General features: G+C 34.6%; 1 protein-coding gene and 1 pseudogene across 1 annotated transcript; both read left to right on the plus strand.

Annotated features, from left to right (window-relative positions):
• The first annotated feature begins 1,720 nt into the window (after positions 1–1,720).
• LOC143547518 (F-box protein At2g41170-like) lies at positions 1,721–4,778 on the plus strand. The gene is made up of 5 exons (XM_077038921.1): positions 1,721–2,517; positions 2,798–2,877; positions 3,422–3,594; positions 3,679–3,753; positions 4,570–4,778. The coding sequence occupies exons 1-5, from the start codon at positions 1,873–1,875 to the stop codon at positions 4,734–4,736; spliced, it is 1,140 nt and encodes a 379-aa protein (XP_076895036.1). The 5' UTR covers positions 1,721–1,872; the 3' UTR covers positions 4,737–4,778.
• A 9,058-nt stretch (positions 4,779–13,836) lies between these two features.
• LOC143547529 (F-box/kelch-repeat protein At3g23880-like) lies at positions 13,837–14,843 on the plus strand (annotated as a pseudogene).
• Positions 14,844–17,472: the final 2,629 nt, after the last annotated feature.

Genomic DNA, 17,472 nt, shown 5'->3' on the forward strand with positions numbered 1-17,472 from the left:
AACTCCGTCCACCATCTTATTTTGTCCTTTATAATTTGTACAAGCTTTAAGTAGTTAAGTTCTCTCACATTGGTATTTAGATATGATATTTGTTTTTAACATAGTTTCTAGTATTTAAATACATTTTAAGAATTAGTTACGCCAAAAATGGTAGTTAATAACAACCTTTTGGTATTTTCTATCTAAACCTATATAGATGTTTATTTTTTTAATATTGTATGTAATACCTAACCTTTTATGACTGGTTAAAATGTAACGTACATCGGTTTTATTAGAATTATAATAACGCGACATTGGTTGATGATCAGACTTGATATCATCTTTACTATATATAATCAACGCAGTATCTCAATGAAAAATATGATATTAGAGCACAAGGAGTCATCCCAACTGCATACCATTTTCTCCCGTTTTCCACGAAAAAAAAGGCGGATGGGGTTGGGGGGGGGGGGGGTCCCCGACTTCCCCAATTTTCTTCTTGCTTTGCGTCACAATCCGGGGAAACCGGCTTGTAATCACCAAATTCCGTAAGAAAGGACCGGGAAAAAGCAGGGCTGGTGTTCCCACCCGATACATTCCCGCTTTCCCCGATGTCAACTTTGTCCCTTCTCATTAAAAAAGGTTCATGGATTCATAGATGCTTTTGTAAAATTTGCTTACAAAGTTCAAAGGTACCTCATATAAACGTATAAGCGCCCTTCAAATCCTCTTTATCGTTTTTTTCACCTTCATTGTCACTATCACTAAATCTAGCGTCTTTTCTACCGTCTCTAGCCACCTTCTCCGTCTTTGCAACCAAAATCGCCAACCCTACTACATCCCGGAAGACAAATTGCACATCCTATGTCATTTTTTGCTTTTCTCTCATCGATTCATTCAGACATGACCAAACCTTAAATACCCTTATTATCTCTTTGATAATTTTTATTTCTTTTCAAAAAAACACATTTTACTTTTATCCTTATAAAAAAAAAGTTGGTATCTTTTGAACTTTCACTTAACAATCTTTTTGTATTTTAATCATTATAGATTATATCATAATTTAGTTACCAAACCATATCAACTAACACTTATTACGTGTAATCACTTTTTCATGTTTAAAATAGGGATAATGTTTTTTAATACTTTCTGCTTTTACTTATCGGTTTATAACAATTTTAACTTTTATTTTAATTTATCATCCATCATTTCTAACTTTCACCTTATTTGTTTTTGTCACTCCCTGACTAACGGACGACTAGCGTTGTTAGTGAAATCCCGTCGGAAATCATGCCAGATTATCATATGCAATTCACAACCGCTGGAATACCCTTGCATCTTATCGAATGATCCTCTCTTTATTTCAATCAGACCTTGGAGTTGCTGCAGCTGCCTTCGGTAGATGTACCAACCACCCTAAATCAGAGGCTGCCACCTCCTACGACAAATCCCTATCCGTGCCGCCTCCCTCTTCACTGTTTCCGATATTTGCTTCGCTAGAAAATCTAGATTTGCCAGAAACTCTAGCCGCACCGCCTCCCTCTTCTCGTGTTCCGATCGTCTGCTTCACCGAAAATCAGGATTCGTCGGAAAATCGAGATTCCACTATCGACGTTGCTGGACGTCCGTTAGTGATGGAGTGACAAAAACAAATAGAGTCTGAGTGTTACGATGGAAGTTGTGAGTATTAAAAAATAATATTTTTAAAAACATTTTATTTCTATTAAATTAAATCAAAATGACGTGTCACTTTCTTGTTATGTTGTATGAAAACTGATGATCTGTCTTCTGCCGTGTGACACTGAGTGTATGTATATAAATGTCTCAACTATCACACAAAACTTCATTAACATAACATAACATTAACTCTCTCTTTCTCTCTCTTAACTAAAAATGCTTTTCTTTCTGCTTTCTTGTTTCTCTTTCATAATTCTCTCCAAGTTTTCTTTATTCAAAACACTCCCATATTGCAATCTTGACATGAGCTCTTTCTCATTTCAATCTTTCTTTAATAACATGTTCCAATCTTTTTTCAATAACATGCTAACAACAAGCATCATCTCCCTCACTTTATGTGATCTTGAACCATCCAAGAATGATGCCATCACTCCAAAGATTGAAACTTTAACCAAAAATAATAATCTTTGCTTGTTGGATTTGCCAGATTTGCCCCTGGAGTGCATTCTTGAGAAGCTTTCACCTGCTGGGTTGGCCAGCATGTCAGGGGTATGTAGGTCTTTTAGGGTCATGTGCACTCAAGATCATTTGTGGGAAAGACATTTGAAGCAGAAATGGGGCAAGTTCTTGATGGGTGGTGTGATGTTTCAAGAATGGAAGAAGTGCATTGATAATAAAAAGAAGGAAACTTTAATGGATGCTTCAAATGGGAAAGGGTATTTTGGTCTTTTCACTTGGTGGAAGAAAAATGTGATTTTGGACAAGACCAATATTTGTTTGCCTGTGGATTCAATCATGTCTTGGTATCTTGCTCTTGAAAGTGGGGAGTTTTCATTCCCAGCTCAAGTTTTTAATAGAGAGGTAATTGACTAATTAGTAATTTCCCATAATTTTGAGAATTTTTTACTTTTTAAAGTCAAAGATAATGCTTCTAAAATGAAAAATTGAGCTAAATGTTGTGATAATTTTGATGACATTTTTGTAATATTTACATGACTTGTTACAAACTTTTTCCCAGTTCACATTTTCTTCTTAAAAAGTTACTAAATGGATATAAAATTTTATTTCAAAACTTAAGTAGTTGACCATACAAACTCAAAATGTCCCATGATCTGATAGTTATATGATGTTTCACATGCAGAATGGAAATATTGGGTTTTTACTGTCTTGTTATGATGCAAAAGTTAGCTATGATTCTCACACAGACAGCTTCATGGCCAGGTAAAAGAGAATTTCAAAATTTGTTCATTCCCAGTTATATTTTGCAAAAATATTTAGACTTTTGTTCATTCCCAGTTATATTTTGCAAAAATCTTTAAAAAAAGTTCATTCCCAGATATATTTTGCAAAAAAGATTCAATATTTCTTCATTCCCAGTTATATTTTGCAATCTAAAATTTTCTTCATTCCCAGTAATTTTTCAAAAAAAATTAAACTTTTATTCATTCCCAGTAATTTTTTTTACCAGTAATATTTTGCCAAAGGTTCAACTTTTCTTCATTCCCAGTTCAACTCCAATTTTATGCAAAAAATAAAAATTTTAAAAAATTATGTTTCTTGATTTTTCAAAAAAAAAATTAAACTTTTATTCATTCCCAGTATTTTTTTTGAAAAAGATTTAATCTTTTCTTCCTTCCCAGCTATATTTTGCAAAAAAGATTTAAAATTTCTTCATTCCCAGTTCAACTCCAATTTTATGCAAAAAATAAAAAAAATTAATTTTCTTGATTTTTATAAAATTTCTTGATTTTGGGAATTGTTATAGGTATGCATCATTGGGGAGGCCAACAACTGAGGAAAATATTAAATGGGAAAGGCTAAGATCAGCAGCAGTTAATACATCACCATATGATCTTCATGTGTCTGACTGTTTGACTGATTTACAACCAGGAGACCACTTTGAGATTCAATGGAGGAAATCTAAAGAGTTTCCCTATGGTGGGTCTTTTTTAATTTAACTATTTATGCATTAGATGGTTGTACCTTGGGCTTAACTCTTTGTACTTTCTTGATTCATTTCAGGTTGGTGGTTTGGTGTTGTTGGCCACTTGGAATCATGTGATGGAAACAAGCTTTATTGCCAATGTCATCACAGTGGTGAGTAGTTTTAGTTTCACAAATTTCTTGAAATATATTTATTATTCACTTTTTTGTTATTTAGTTATGATAAATAGTTTATTAAAATAATGGGTTCTTGTTGGCCTGAATCTTGGGTAAAACAAGAATGGTAGAACAAGTGTCTTTGAAAGTTGACCAGTTTCATTTGACTTTGTAAACATATTAATACTAACCTCCAAGTAAGATCTTCTGGTAAGTTTTAGGTCATCTAAATAGATAAGACTTATCTTCCAAACATTAGTTTCTCAGATAGGGGTGTTAAACAGGTCGGGTCATGTTTTTGGGTTGACGGGTTGAACACAAGCATGGATATACACGGGTTGACACGAACACGACCCGTTGAACTTTCTTTTTCCTTTTGAATATTAATATTAACTAAAATATTTCGTTTTTTTCCCTTTTGAATATTAATATTAACTAAAATATTTATAACAAAACTTGATGCCATTTTCTCTATTAATATCTAAATTTTGGAATAAAATACCAAAAAAACACATCCAAATTATTTTTTTTTTAAATTAACCGGGTTAACATGAACCCGGTCCATTTAGCTTTTTTTTTTTAATGGAAACTCACACACAAGAATACTGTATAAAAAATTTACTTTTAAATTTTAAAAGTTGATGTCACTTTCTCTTTTAATATTTGAAGTTTGGAATAAAAGTCCCAACCAATTTAAGTTAGGACATAAAAATACACTATTAAAGCCTTTTTAAAAATATAAGCAGGTCAACTTAAACCCGTACCCGTTTATCACATCTCTTTTTGTAAATATTGTCATTTTCTTGGAAACAGACTCGGTCATATTGGAGTTTAGGCAGTACAATTTAGGGTCAAGATGGAGGCAAGTTACGATTGACCGAAAAGACCATAGAGAAGTAGGCAACGAAGTAGATGGTTTTTATGCAGGAATCAGGAAACTTTACGACGACAAAGAGATAACAACGTGGAAGAGCCTTTGACCGTCTTAGCGATTAGAGTAACATGTAGATAGAAGGTTTAGATAGAGAACTTGGTATCCGTTTTTGTTGGTCGATGCACAAAGGTTTAAGATGTTATGTAACTTGTAAAAAAAGGCTATGGTCAAGGTTAGAATTAGGGTATAACTTGATACGATGTAATGTATTTATTAGTTCATATATAATGTCTATCTGTGGTCATGTTTACTTTTGCATATTTTTAACACAAACATGTTGTAACCCGACACATTTCATAGATCGTGAACAAGCGACATAACATGTTTAGCATGATTAAATTTAAACAGGCATTACATGTTTAACAAGCTTAATGACACACACATGGCACAATTAATACATAATAAAGTCATAACTAACATGATAGTAATCAAGTACAATCCATAACATCCTTCAACTATGTTAGCTAGTTATATGAGAGAATTTAATTAAGATAGATTTAATTGTTCATAAAAATATGATTCTACATAGATTTGTTAAGCGGGTCTTAGACGAGTTGAATTCATTTACACACATTTTAATCGTTCCATTAGCGTGTTACCTTTTTATTTACTCATTTAACTTATATCCTAATGCAACTTCGTCTTGAGACATGTTATGGCAACAAGGCGTGCCATCAAAACGTGTTCTTGCTTGACAAACAATGGGAAACAAATCTCGAAAAAAGATTATCAAAATCGTTGAATATGCATCTCACATGAACCAACCGTATAATTTATTTTAAATTTTATTTGACATTTTGTTTGCTGAAGTTTGTACTTTGTAGTGGTTGACTGACTTGACTCCATGTAATCTTCATCAAGATATTATTATATATTCACCATTATCAAAAATTTAGACCAACCCATTAATGTTGTCCAGATACTTGACACATCACCAAGCACTTTGTGACCAAAAATGATGTATGCCCACAGTATGTTATCACTTTACCTCAACCAACTAAAGGGCATGCATGTATATGTATGTGATTTCAGTGTCCACTTTATCATGTTTCTTTTGTGGGAAGCATATTTATAGTTTCTATGACCATCTTATAAACTTGCCAAGCCCTTTAGATTTTTGACACATAAAAAGTTTAATCAATGTCTTTTGACATCCACCTATGAATTTGTCTCCACTCTTTTCAACTTTACAAGAGAATAAAGATACATTACACTCTGGAAAAACAGTTGCCAATTGTCAAAATTAAAGAGTAGTCGACACGTGTTTCAGAGCCAATGACGAGTAACATAGCTAGGGATGACGATCAGTTTAGGTAATGCGAGTCTCATTTCTAGTTATAAAATGATATCTCGAACTCGGTTGTTGATTTAAATCATGTAAAATATATCTTAATTGAGATTCAACCACTGGTTGAATTGGATTTCAGAACGAGATAACTATCGTAATTCGTAAGTAATTTAGCAATATAGAAAAAATAAAATGTAACATTTAAAATGTTCAAGAATTAAGTACATATATATGCATTTATATGTGTTAAATGCAATTTCTTGTGAATAAACCATCTTTTTATGTCACACCACGACCAATGAAGGCGGAAACGTCGAGGCGCGACATGATTGCTCATTGCACAATGACACTATAAAGTTAGAATATTTAAACAACTCATTTAAATCCATATCATCATAAATAACACAACAATTGTTCATACAAAATGCCAAATAGATAGATAAACAAATAACTTGTTCTTTTATTTTCTAATATCCTAAAGCCAAGATAATAAGTTTCTTCAAGTAATCCAATCAAGCTAACATCAAACCTGTAACATTGCATAAAATAGAGTTTGTCAACACGAAGGTTGGTGAACAATTTTCATAGTTTTGGACAATAAGTATATAGTATGAAATCCACAACTAGTATATGAAAACAATAAATAATTGCAACAATTTAGATAAATGAAACCGTCAATAAGAATACATTGACGAACCGTCAATATGAATACATTGACGACAATAATGAAATCGTCAATAAGAATACATTGACGACACCTTTCTATATGGGGATACCATATATACTCGGAATTAACGTATGATCATACTTTGATGAGGCTACCCGCCTTAACATTCAAGAGGCTACCCGCCTTAGCATTCAAGAATTTGCACATTATCATGTAAAGCATATAACACCAAATCGAGCATTTATTTAAGTAAACATATACAATACGTGTTGTGGTTTAAGACTCAAGTATAAATCATTTGAATTTGAATAAGTATGCAATGCCACCCCCAAAACGAAAGATGGAAAACGGGGGATGAAAAAGTACTCACATTAACAAGTAACTTGAAAGATAGTGTCGTGAATAATCGGAGAGGTCGGTTTAACGAGCAAGACCTATATTAAACGGGTCTTGTGTTAGTAGGTAGTCTTGGAAGGGTTTAAAATAAAATACATGACAAATAAAGTAAATAAATAAAGTTTAGGATTTAAAATGTAAATATTTGAGAAATTAAAAAAAACGAGTTTTGTAAAATAAGTTTACTCGAAACCGGGTCTCGGTATTCTATTCATTAGTTTTTTTCTTTTTTTTTACTCAACCTATGTTAAGTAATAATGTGGGTTAAAATGCGATATTGCAAAACCTTTGGTTATAAGAATACCAAAACGAGGTTTAAACGAGTGTTCGGGTTTGTCGGTTCGAGACTTGATAATTGACCAAGCTCACAGTTAACTTCCCAAAATAATAAATGTTATGAGATAACTCAATAAAATCAAAATAGACTTAACCAAGTATGCAGTTCTATTGTGAAGAACCTTAACGTTCGTTAAGCGAGTATACGACCTTATCGGTTCGAACTTGTTATAAGATCAAGTTGGTTACCGACATGCCAAGTATGTTTATAAATTAACTAAAATTGATTTAAAATATAATCTTGAAGAAAAATATGAGTTTTGGTGGCTAAAAACACACTTGTGTGTCTTAAGCGAGTGAACTCGGTTTAGTTCGGTTTTTGGTTCGGACCTTGACTCGGAATAAGACCGAGGATAGTTACCACATACCCAATTACCATGGAACTTGTAAAATAACTTATAAATAATAATACTCAAGTTTTACATTCAAAAAGTTAACAATAAAGCTTTTAAACAAAAGTTCGGTTTTTTGGTTCGGTCCTTGACTCGGAATAAGACCGAGGATGGTTACCACATACCCAATTACCATGGAACTTGTAAAATAACTTATAATTAATCATACTCAAGTTTTACATTCAAAAAGTTAACAATAATGCTTTTAAACAAAAGTTCGGTTTTTGGTTCGGTTCTCAACACGGGATGAAACCGAGGCTAGTCACCACATACCCAATACCATGGAATTTGACAAATATGAAAAATAAACTAAAATATGTAGAATTTAAGCAAGTATAACAACTTATATGCTTAGATTTGTTAAATATATAAACAAGGACTACAAAGTCCTCCATGTAACCTTGCCTTGCTAGTCCGACATTTCAACCGGCCGAGACCGGAGAAATGAAAGACCGAAGGTAAACAAGGAGTGTATATTATTTATATGTTGTAACATCAAGCTTTAAGTATTGAGAAGTTAGTTAAAATGAAAGATTAGCTTATGAAGAACAACCTTAGAATTCAAGAATTTGAGAGAGAAATGAAGAAATGAGCCAGCACAAATGAAGAAGATGGGTGTGTATATATAGGGTAAGTTGAATGGGTCTTTCATAAAGGTTGTTTCATGAAAATGGGTTGGTTATAGACCCAAGAAAGCACAAACTACAAATGGGTCATTCAAGTCTCCATTTTGGTAGTTTTAATCCCTGGAGTTCGTTTTGAGCGTTTTCGGGGAATTTTAAGAACCGAAAAGGGTGTTTTTTTTTTATCCAACAACTATAAAACAAATATTTAACATACAATTCATCATTTTGATAATATCGAAAGGTTCGGGATACAAAACGGGTCGGGTTTACATTAAGAATACAAGTATAAAATAACCCAAAATTGACAAATGTCACATGAACCAGAGCAACTACAAACAATGGTCGACGTGCATCAAATCGTATCTTCAAGGTCAAGATCTTTGGCAGGTAACGAACGGTACCGAGACGAGACAACCCGCGAACGATATTAATGGTAGTAACGGGAAGTGGCAGGTGAAAGCGGGTCGAGCAATGTTTATCGTCAAGACAACGGTGGATGTGATGTTCTTGATCACATTCAAGATCTCGAATACCCAAAGCAAGTGTGGGATACGTTGGAGACCTTATTCACGAAGAAGAACGATGCTCGATTGCAACTAGTCGAAGGTGAGTTGATGAGGATTTCCCAAGGTGATCTTCCGATTGAACAGTATTTTCGTAAGGTGAAGAATCTATGTCGCGAGATAGGAGAACTCGATCCACAGTCTCGGGTTAGCGATGCTCGTATGAAGCTGATACTCATCCACAGTTTAAGACCGGAGTATCATAGCTTCGATACCGCTATCCAAGGGTCGGCGACCCAACCGAGTATAACCGAGTTTCAGAATATTCCTGCTGGTCAAGAAGCCTTAGCAAAACAGCTAGCCGGTGTATCAGTTAAAAGCGAGAGTAAAGCCTTGTATGTCGGAAGGAAGGAGAAGTATCGGTTCAACAAAAATAAAAACCGTTATGGCGATAAAGGCAAGAGTAAGTACTGGGAAAATGAGAAACATGAACGAACGAATAAGAAAGAATGGAACAGAAAGAGTCGAGTTGAAAACTCTGAATAAGATTCATCGGATGAAGAGAACCGAGACAAGGAATCAAGGTACCAACCAAATCAGTTTCCTTTTTAGTGCCATAACTGTGGACAAAAAGGGCATATGGAAAAATACTGTCGAGAACCTAAGGAGGAAGGTAATGTAGCTGTTGTTAAAGAAGAAGAACCATGGGATGTGGAAGCTAATATGGCCGAGGTTCAGCAAAATTACGCAGTTGACGCCGAATTCAAGCCGAACTTGGTAGATGAATGGTTTGAAGTAGGCTCTTGTTGGTGTACAGATCAGGAAGTAGTGCCAGAGTCAAATCCGTTGAAGGAAACCTTGGAATCATCTATTGTTATTTTGAATTTAGATGATGAGGAAATTGTAGTTGAGGAAAAAAGTATGGTTGATCAAGACGTAATCGTGACAGTAACCGAAGAAGACGAGAAAGAAACCGTGTTGAATGAAGAGCACAAGGAAATAGTTCCGTCTCATGTTACGGGTTGTCATGGTGGAATAGAAAACGTTGAAGATTAACAAACCAACAAAGTTGACGTTGGAGTTTGCATGAGGTTCATGCATAGTTCGGGCAATCCGAATGAACAATCGAATGAAGGAATTAAGTTCGAGAGAGAGCATGCATCAAGTGAAGATGGGAGAATTGCTTTGAGTACCATGATAGTTGGTCATGAAATTGAGAAAGCAAAAGTTGTTTCCTACCTGAAATCGGGTGATGCAGTTCTAAAAAGTGGTAATCTCGAAACTAGCTCAGTTGTCAACAGAAAAAATAAACCTGATGGTAAATTGAAAAAGTCGAATCCAAGAATCAAGCTCAAAGAGGTGCGAGCGTTACAAGGTGTGAAGGATCTTGGAGGAACAATGGAAGTTGGTATTGAGAGGGAGTGTAAAACTTGGTGCAATACCAACTTGAAGGACCCGAATGGTTAATACAAAAAGTATAAGGGTGTATGGACGATCTCAAAGGGCGGTTTGGTGGAGATCAAAAGTTCATGGATCAAGTTGAAATAACTTGGTGTCATAGTTATCTTTTAATTAGTATTAAATAAGTTAGAAGTCTAGTATAATTATGTTTCTTAGTTTGAGTAGGATTAGAATTGTGGGTGTTATATAAACCCATCAAAAGGTTTATTTTTAGTGTGGTAGAAAGTATTTTGTTCTTGTTTCTTATTAATGAAAAGAGTCGCATAAACGTTTTATGCAATATCGTCTTTGGTGTTCTTGATTCACTTGTCTAAGGTTTAACAGTAACCCCCCCTTTTTCTAAAAATATTTTTTTTTGCGGCACCCCAAGTGACTAATTCTTGTAATCTAGCCCCCCTTTAAAAAGACTTACATATAATATTATTTTGGGAAGTTTTCTCCATATCTTAAAAATATTATATATATATATATATATATATATATATACTAGTAAAAGAACCCGTGCGTTGCGACGAGAGACGTGACAGGAAGTCGGTGGCATCGGTTTGGCTCGGGGACAATCTACTGATAGTTACTGATTCCAATTAATAAAAAAAATTATATGCAGCAAAAAGTGAAATATTCTTTTAAACAAGTTAATACCATTTAAAAGTTCTGTGCCGCTGGAGTTTCATGTGAATGAACTTCTTACTGGAAAACAATTAGAGGTTGAAAAGACGGCTCTTCATACACCGAGGCCGTTACCTTCTAATAATAAAAATATGTTATGGTTGGATTACTGCCAAAGGACCATTCTACCCTTTAGAGAGCCTTTCACGAGGTATGCCCATGCTCTGCTGGCACCGGTGCATTCCGAAACAGTAAAGCGGCCCGGCCTCTGTTTGATTTTGACCTGAATGCTGGAGTTGAAGATGCTGGTCAACACAATGAGCCAGCAATTTCACATTATACATTTAGACCATCGTTCAGATATTCCAAAAGCATCCAGTTCAAAATACAGTTGATTAACTCGATAATGAAAACATAGATGCAGAAGCCACTATTGACAAATTTCAGGAACCCAAACTGAAACATCAATGCACATATTAACTTTCATCTCCATCAATTATTACGATCATAATAAAGTTCAAGTACAATACCTACATTATGAGGGCACTATTCTTTAAAATTACACTATGACCTTGGGTTTTTGGATTCGTGTTTTTAGTTTTAGTTTGGTTTTAGATTATTCAGTTTTTGATTTTGGTTCGTTAATTTTTTAAGTTTTTGATTTCGGTTAAGCTTTTTTAGTTTCATTACACTTCAGTTTCGATTTATTTGTTGTTTTTTGTTATGGTTTTGGTTTCATTTCGGTAGGGTTTCGATTTCTTTCATGTTGGAATTGTTTCTATTTGGGTTTTAAATTTTTGTTAAAGTCTAGTTTCAATTTATTCAAATTTTGGATTTCAAGTTTTTTAGCTTCATTTTGGTTTCATTTTATTCTATTTCTAGATTCTGGTTTTTAGCATTAGGTCGGTTTTAGTTTATTCAGTTTTTAATTTCGGTTCGTTTCAGCTTAGTTTCAAATTATTCAGTTTTTAGTTTCATTTCAGTTTCAGTTTATTCAGCTTTTGGTTTCGGTTTCTTAGTTTCGTTTCAGTTTGAGTTCAGTTTATTTGGTTTTTGGTTTCAGTTTGGTATTATTTTGGTTGGGTTTTCTATTATTTTGGTTTTTTGATTCGTTACAATTTCATTTTTTTTCAAATTTAGAATTTGTTTTTTTGTTTCTTTTCGTTTCAGTTTCAGTTTGCTAAGTTTTTTATTTCGGCTGTTTTAGTGTTTGGTTTCGTTCAGTGCAATTTTTTTAGTTGTTGGTTTTGGTTCGGTTTCAGGTTTTCTGATTTTTGGATTCGGATTGTAAGTTCCGTTTCGGTTTTTTATTTAAATTTCAATTTGGTTTCAATTTATTCGGTTTTTGGTTTCGTTTTGGGTTTGATTTTCTTAAGTTTTTTTTGTTTCATTTTGGTTTTAGTTTTTAATAGAACCATAAGAAAACTTGCAAGAATAATCTTCAAAATAGTAGGTATTACCGAAGGTGGCATTTTCAACCACAACTTGTATGACCGAGGAGACCGTTAGCTGCAACTGCATTGTCTTTTGCCTGAGACTGAGGAGACCGTTAGCTGCAACTGATAACAACACACTTAATTTACATGATAACTAAAGGTAAAAAACCAAATTATAAATATTAAAAAAACCAAAATAATAGAAAACCCGAACCATAACAAAAAACAGCAAATAAATTGAAACTGAAGTGTATGAAACACAAAAGGCTGAACCGAAATCAAAAACTTAAAAAAAACAAACCGAAATCAGAAACTGAATAACCTGAAACCAAACTAAAACTAAAAAGACGAATCCAAAAACCAAAGGTCATAGTGTAATTGCATGATGCAAATACAACAGTTTTTGTCAATGCTACATTATTTAATAGTTATGCTGACAGCTTAATTCAGGTTGTTTTAGGTTTGTTTGCTAACAGATTGCATACAAGCGCAATTTAGGAATTTTTTACATTACTTTGCATTTCACCCGGAATTTGGCATGGCCTGTTACGAGTCAATAAGTAGTCAACATAAGTCAGAGGGTTAAGTTGTAAATTCTAGTAGTGTAAGGACTGATGTTGTAATTGGTAATAGTGGTTAGTAGTTAGTTGGTAAAGCGTCTGTACTTAAACGAACTGTTAACGAATAACCGATTATCGATCAGTTGACGTAATCGTTTCTTAGTTTCTCTCTCTAAACTCTCTCTCTAGTTCTGTACGTATCATGGCCTCTAGTCTCTTAAACCAGAAATTGTGTCCCCAAGCAGGTCCTGTGTTCAACCTTTTTTTTTTTCATATTTCAAGCGCACCAAATTTTGGTCACTCATTCAATTTATATATATTATTTTGTTATATAATGTTCTCTAAACTGTTTCACTTTTGTTATTTTAGTTCCAGTACAGTAGCGAACATGACGAAAACTGATTGAATTTGCGTAGACTCAACCCCCTCAATGCCTGGGATCTACCAACGATCGAGTTTTACCGACCGACACCATGTCATTGGTCCATCCTAATTTTTATTATTTTTTTGTTTTATTTTTGTTTTAGTTCTGATTCAATAATTAAGAACTTAACCAAAACCGACTGAGTTCGCATCAACTTACCGTATCAACACTTGGGTTTTACCACCGCAGGGTTTTACCGACGTTGTGCTGGAAAAAATACTAGTTAAACTATATAAAAGTTAAATCCCAGACAAACTCAAATACGAAGAAAAGTATATGTATGACATATATCATGTTTCTTATTTCAATGTTTTAAATATATAATAAAAATCATGACAAGATCACTATAAAAATCGTTCCCATACTTAATTCAACTCCTCCTTGTATGCATACATAATTCAATTGCAAACCTAAAACCCTAAAACCCCTAAAACCTTAGGCTTAGACAATGCCTCCACAACTTCCAACTCACATAATACAGTCGGAGGTGCTAACAAGACTCCCAGCCAAGTCCATATGTCTTTTTCGGCGAGTTTGTAAATCATGGAGTGCCTTTTTGTCTACGCCTATGTTCGCCCGGATGCACCTCCGTTATCAAACCAACTATAAACTTCTTCTTCTTGACTGCAATGCATCAACTTTTAGCACACATGATTGGGATAATTCAGTCACCACGCGCCCTATTCCATTCAAGGAGCCTGTGTGGATTTTAGGAAGTTTGGATGGATTGGTATGTGTAGCGTTGGAGAACACTCGAGAGTTAGCGTTTTGGAATCCACTGACGGGTGCCTACAAGAAGTTCAAAACTAATTTCTATGATGATATATGTGGCACTACTGCTCTTGCTTTCTATATCGACTCTTCTAACGATTACAAACTTGTGCATGTTGTCCCCGATGGTGCTTTTATCTATTCACGGAGATTGGACTCATGGAGAAAGATTAAAACATCTTTAGAAGTTAGCTACCATGAGCCAAACAACCGATGGTCGATGGCTACTTTCTCGGGCGAGAAAGTTTATTACAAGCTTTTCCGAATGGCGTGTTCCTGCGTTGTCAGTTTCGATGTGGAGTCTGAAAAGTTTAAGGAAATACAACTTCCATCTCATGATTGTGAAAATTCTCTTGTGAATTTAGTGGCTCTTAATGGTTGCATTCACTTTTGTGTATATTATCAAGATATTGCTAAGAGCATGGATACAATGTGTGATATATGGAGGATGGATGGTGACGGGTGGATAAAAGCGGCTGTATTCTCTCGCCCGTATTATCATCGGCCGATGCATAAGCGAGGTATGGGGATTTGCTTGCGATTTGGAAGGATACGGGCTATATTGAGAATATAGATTTGGAAGACTTCGCTACAGACTGTTATATTTATCGTCCATTAGGGCGATGGTACCGTGAACATGTAGGAGCAGTATACATCGAGACTCTCGTGTCTCCAAATCCCTAAATCAAATATTAATGTTTCATTTTGTGACTAGTTTTTTCCAGAATTTAATTACTACTATCAATATACTCATTTTTATGTTACTATAGTTGTTTTCATTGTTACTTTATTCCGTTAACGTTGCATGTTGCATTATATATAGAGAATGATTTATAATTACTAATATATATAAATATCAACTTTGGTGCTGCAAATGCTCCGTTAGACCATCTGGCGACACCGTATTAGTTTGTAAATATTGTTTTCTTTATTTAATTAAGTTATCAGAACGAACGCAAAGGAAACCGAGCAAACGTTAATTTTTTCGTTTGAGTTCCGATACCATCCATAACGAAGCTGATGGAAACCGACCGAATTCGCGTATACTCGCTGTCTCAACGCTCAGGTTTTACCTATGCACAAGTTTACCGATCTATGCCCCCACCCCACCCCCAATTGGGCATTGGTCCACCTTAATTTTTATATTTTTTTTATCTTGTAGCTCCAGTACCTTAACGAACGTAATCGAAACCACCGTGATCAGTGTCAATAGTGCAATCTATTTGATGCTTACAGGGACCCTTGAGATTTTGGCGTTTGACTAAACCGACACGTTTTCTATTGTTAAAGTTCCTCTGGGTGAGCATGTGCCTCATTTTAGGTGTTCTAGTAGGATTGATCTGTATCTCATGAATTTTGGTTGATTTGGATCATTTTAAGGTGAGTAGGATGGATTGCTCAAGTAGCGTTTTAAGGCTGAACCGAAAACCAAGCATGCCAGTTCAGTTTAATTGAGACAGACCCGCTTTAAAAAATTATTTTAGGAAAAAAGTAAACTTTCATATCATGATAAATACACTAAACTTTCATATCATGATAAAAATTAACAAAGAAATATATAGTGTTCACAAATAGTATTTATTTTTTAATTTGGATTCTCACTTTAACATGCCTATCACTTGTGGATTAATGTTGAAAAAAACCCAATACATTTTAAACATTAAGACGACGAAGCTACAGACCCTGAGGCAGTAACTAGTTGCCTCGGCGCCCTCTTGACCCTCTTGTGGTTCCGCCTCTTCTCCTGCATCAATTTGTCTAGATAAAGCTTGTATTCTTGAAGATGTGTCGCGACGTCCTCTTGTCTCAATCCTTCAACATTTATCAATTGCATTACTGTTTCAGGATCCGCCTTCTCAATGCCGAGACGCGTAACAGCATCTACAAATCGCTTATGCAGCTGCTGCGGTGTCCAGATCATGAGATGATCAGATGCTAGTGGCTCTACATGATCAGGAACCTGATCCGGTGAAGCGGTTTGAGATGCTTGTGGTCCACGTACGTCGTTAAGTGACGGTGGTTGACCAAAGGAATCCTTGTAGCCACCGCTGGAAGTGGTTTGAGAACACACGAGTGGCCGCACAGCGTCCCTAGACAAGGCACTAGCTTGATTAATATTATTATTATTGTAGCTATCATGATCAAGCCATTGGATCAAAGGCTGACCATAACAAAGAGGGAGAGGTGGTTCGTAGGAATTGTTCATTTTGCAGATGGGTTTGGTTTTGAATTTGGAAAATAAATAACTAATCAGATGTATATATATACATATACACTGCACCTTGCACGAAGCAACGCTGCAATTAAGAAGAAGATGCACAAAAAGCAGACCACATGGTTTAGTGAGAAAAATACAAAGTAGTAGTAATCAGTGTTTTGAAACCTGGCATGGCTGGTCGGACTGGTCCGGGTATTTGGCCGTTTTTTAAAAATCCAGACGGGTTTTGCGGGTGGCGGTCGGCCTAGACCCGATGACCCGGCAGATGAACATTTAAAACTATTTTTTCATTGAATCCAAAATGAAATGTAACTATAAAACGTAAATAAGCATTAAAGTTTGTTATTATTATTATTTTTGGTAATTATTATTTTTTATATGTATATGAATTATATATATATATATATATAATTAAATTATTTATGACGTCATTCGGGTCAAATAGCGGTCCGTCCTCCAGGGTTGGTCCAACCTTTGACCCAATAAGACGTCCAGGTCGACATCCAGGCCGGGTTTGAAAACATTGATAGTACATAGTAGTAGTAGACTAGTAATAATAATAATAATAATAATAATAATAATAATAATAGTGTATTAGATTTTTCCTTCTTACAGTCTACGCCATTAAGAAGAGAGAGGGCACCACCTTGTACCTGAAATAGTGTTTTTCCTTCTTTGACTACCTAAGACACCCAAATGCTTTTAGAATTCCCCACCGTTACAAATTAGGGATGTAACTTCTAAAAAGATATTTTTTTTGCAACACCCCAAGTGATTAATTCTTAAAATTTGGCCCCTCTTTGCATACATATACATACATACATATATGTGTATATATATATTTATTTATTTTATTTTGGGAAGTTTTCTCCATATAATCACTATTATCACCAACATAATTCAACTTTTACAAACTAATAGACCAAGACTAATTTTTATGACAACTATACTTCATTTCATCATCATCTCAAACCGTAATCAGCCCAAAAAAATTTTCACATATAATCAACCTTATAATCAAATGTGACGCGTTATAATCCCAAACTCAGCATGATCACACAATAACAGAAAAACACTCTACCAAAGTTTTCCCAT

Source organism: Bidens hawaiensis, unplaced genomic scaffold (genome assembly GCF_021521415.1).
Source record: "Bidens hawaiensis isolate Kalapana, Puna unplaced genomic scaffold, B.hawaiensis_p1.1 tig00014729_1, whole genome shotgun sequence".
Lineage (NCBI taxonomy): Eukaryota > Viridiplantae > Streptophyta > Magnoliopsida > Asterales > Asteraceae > Bidens > Bidens hawaiensis.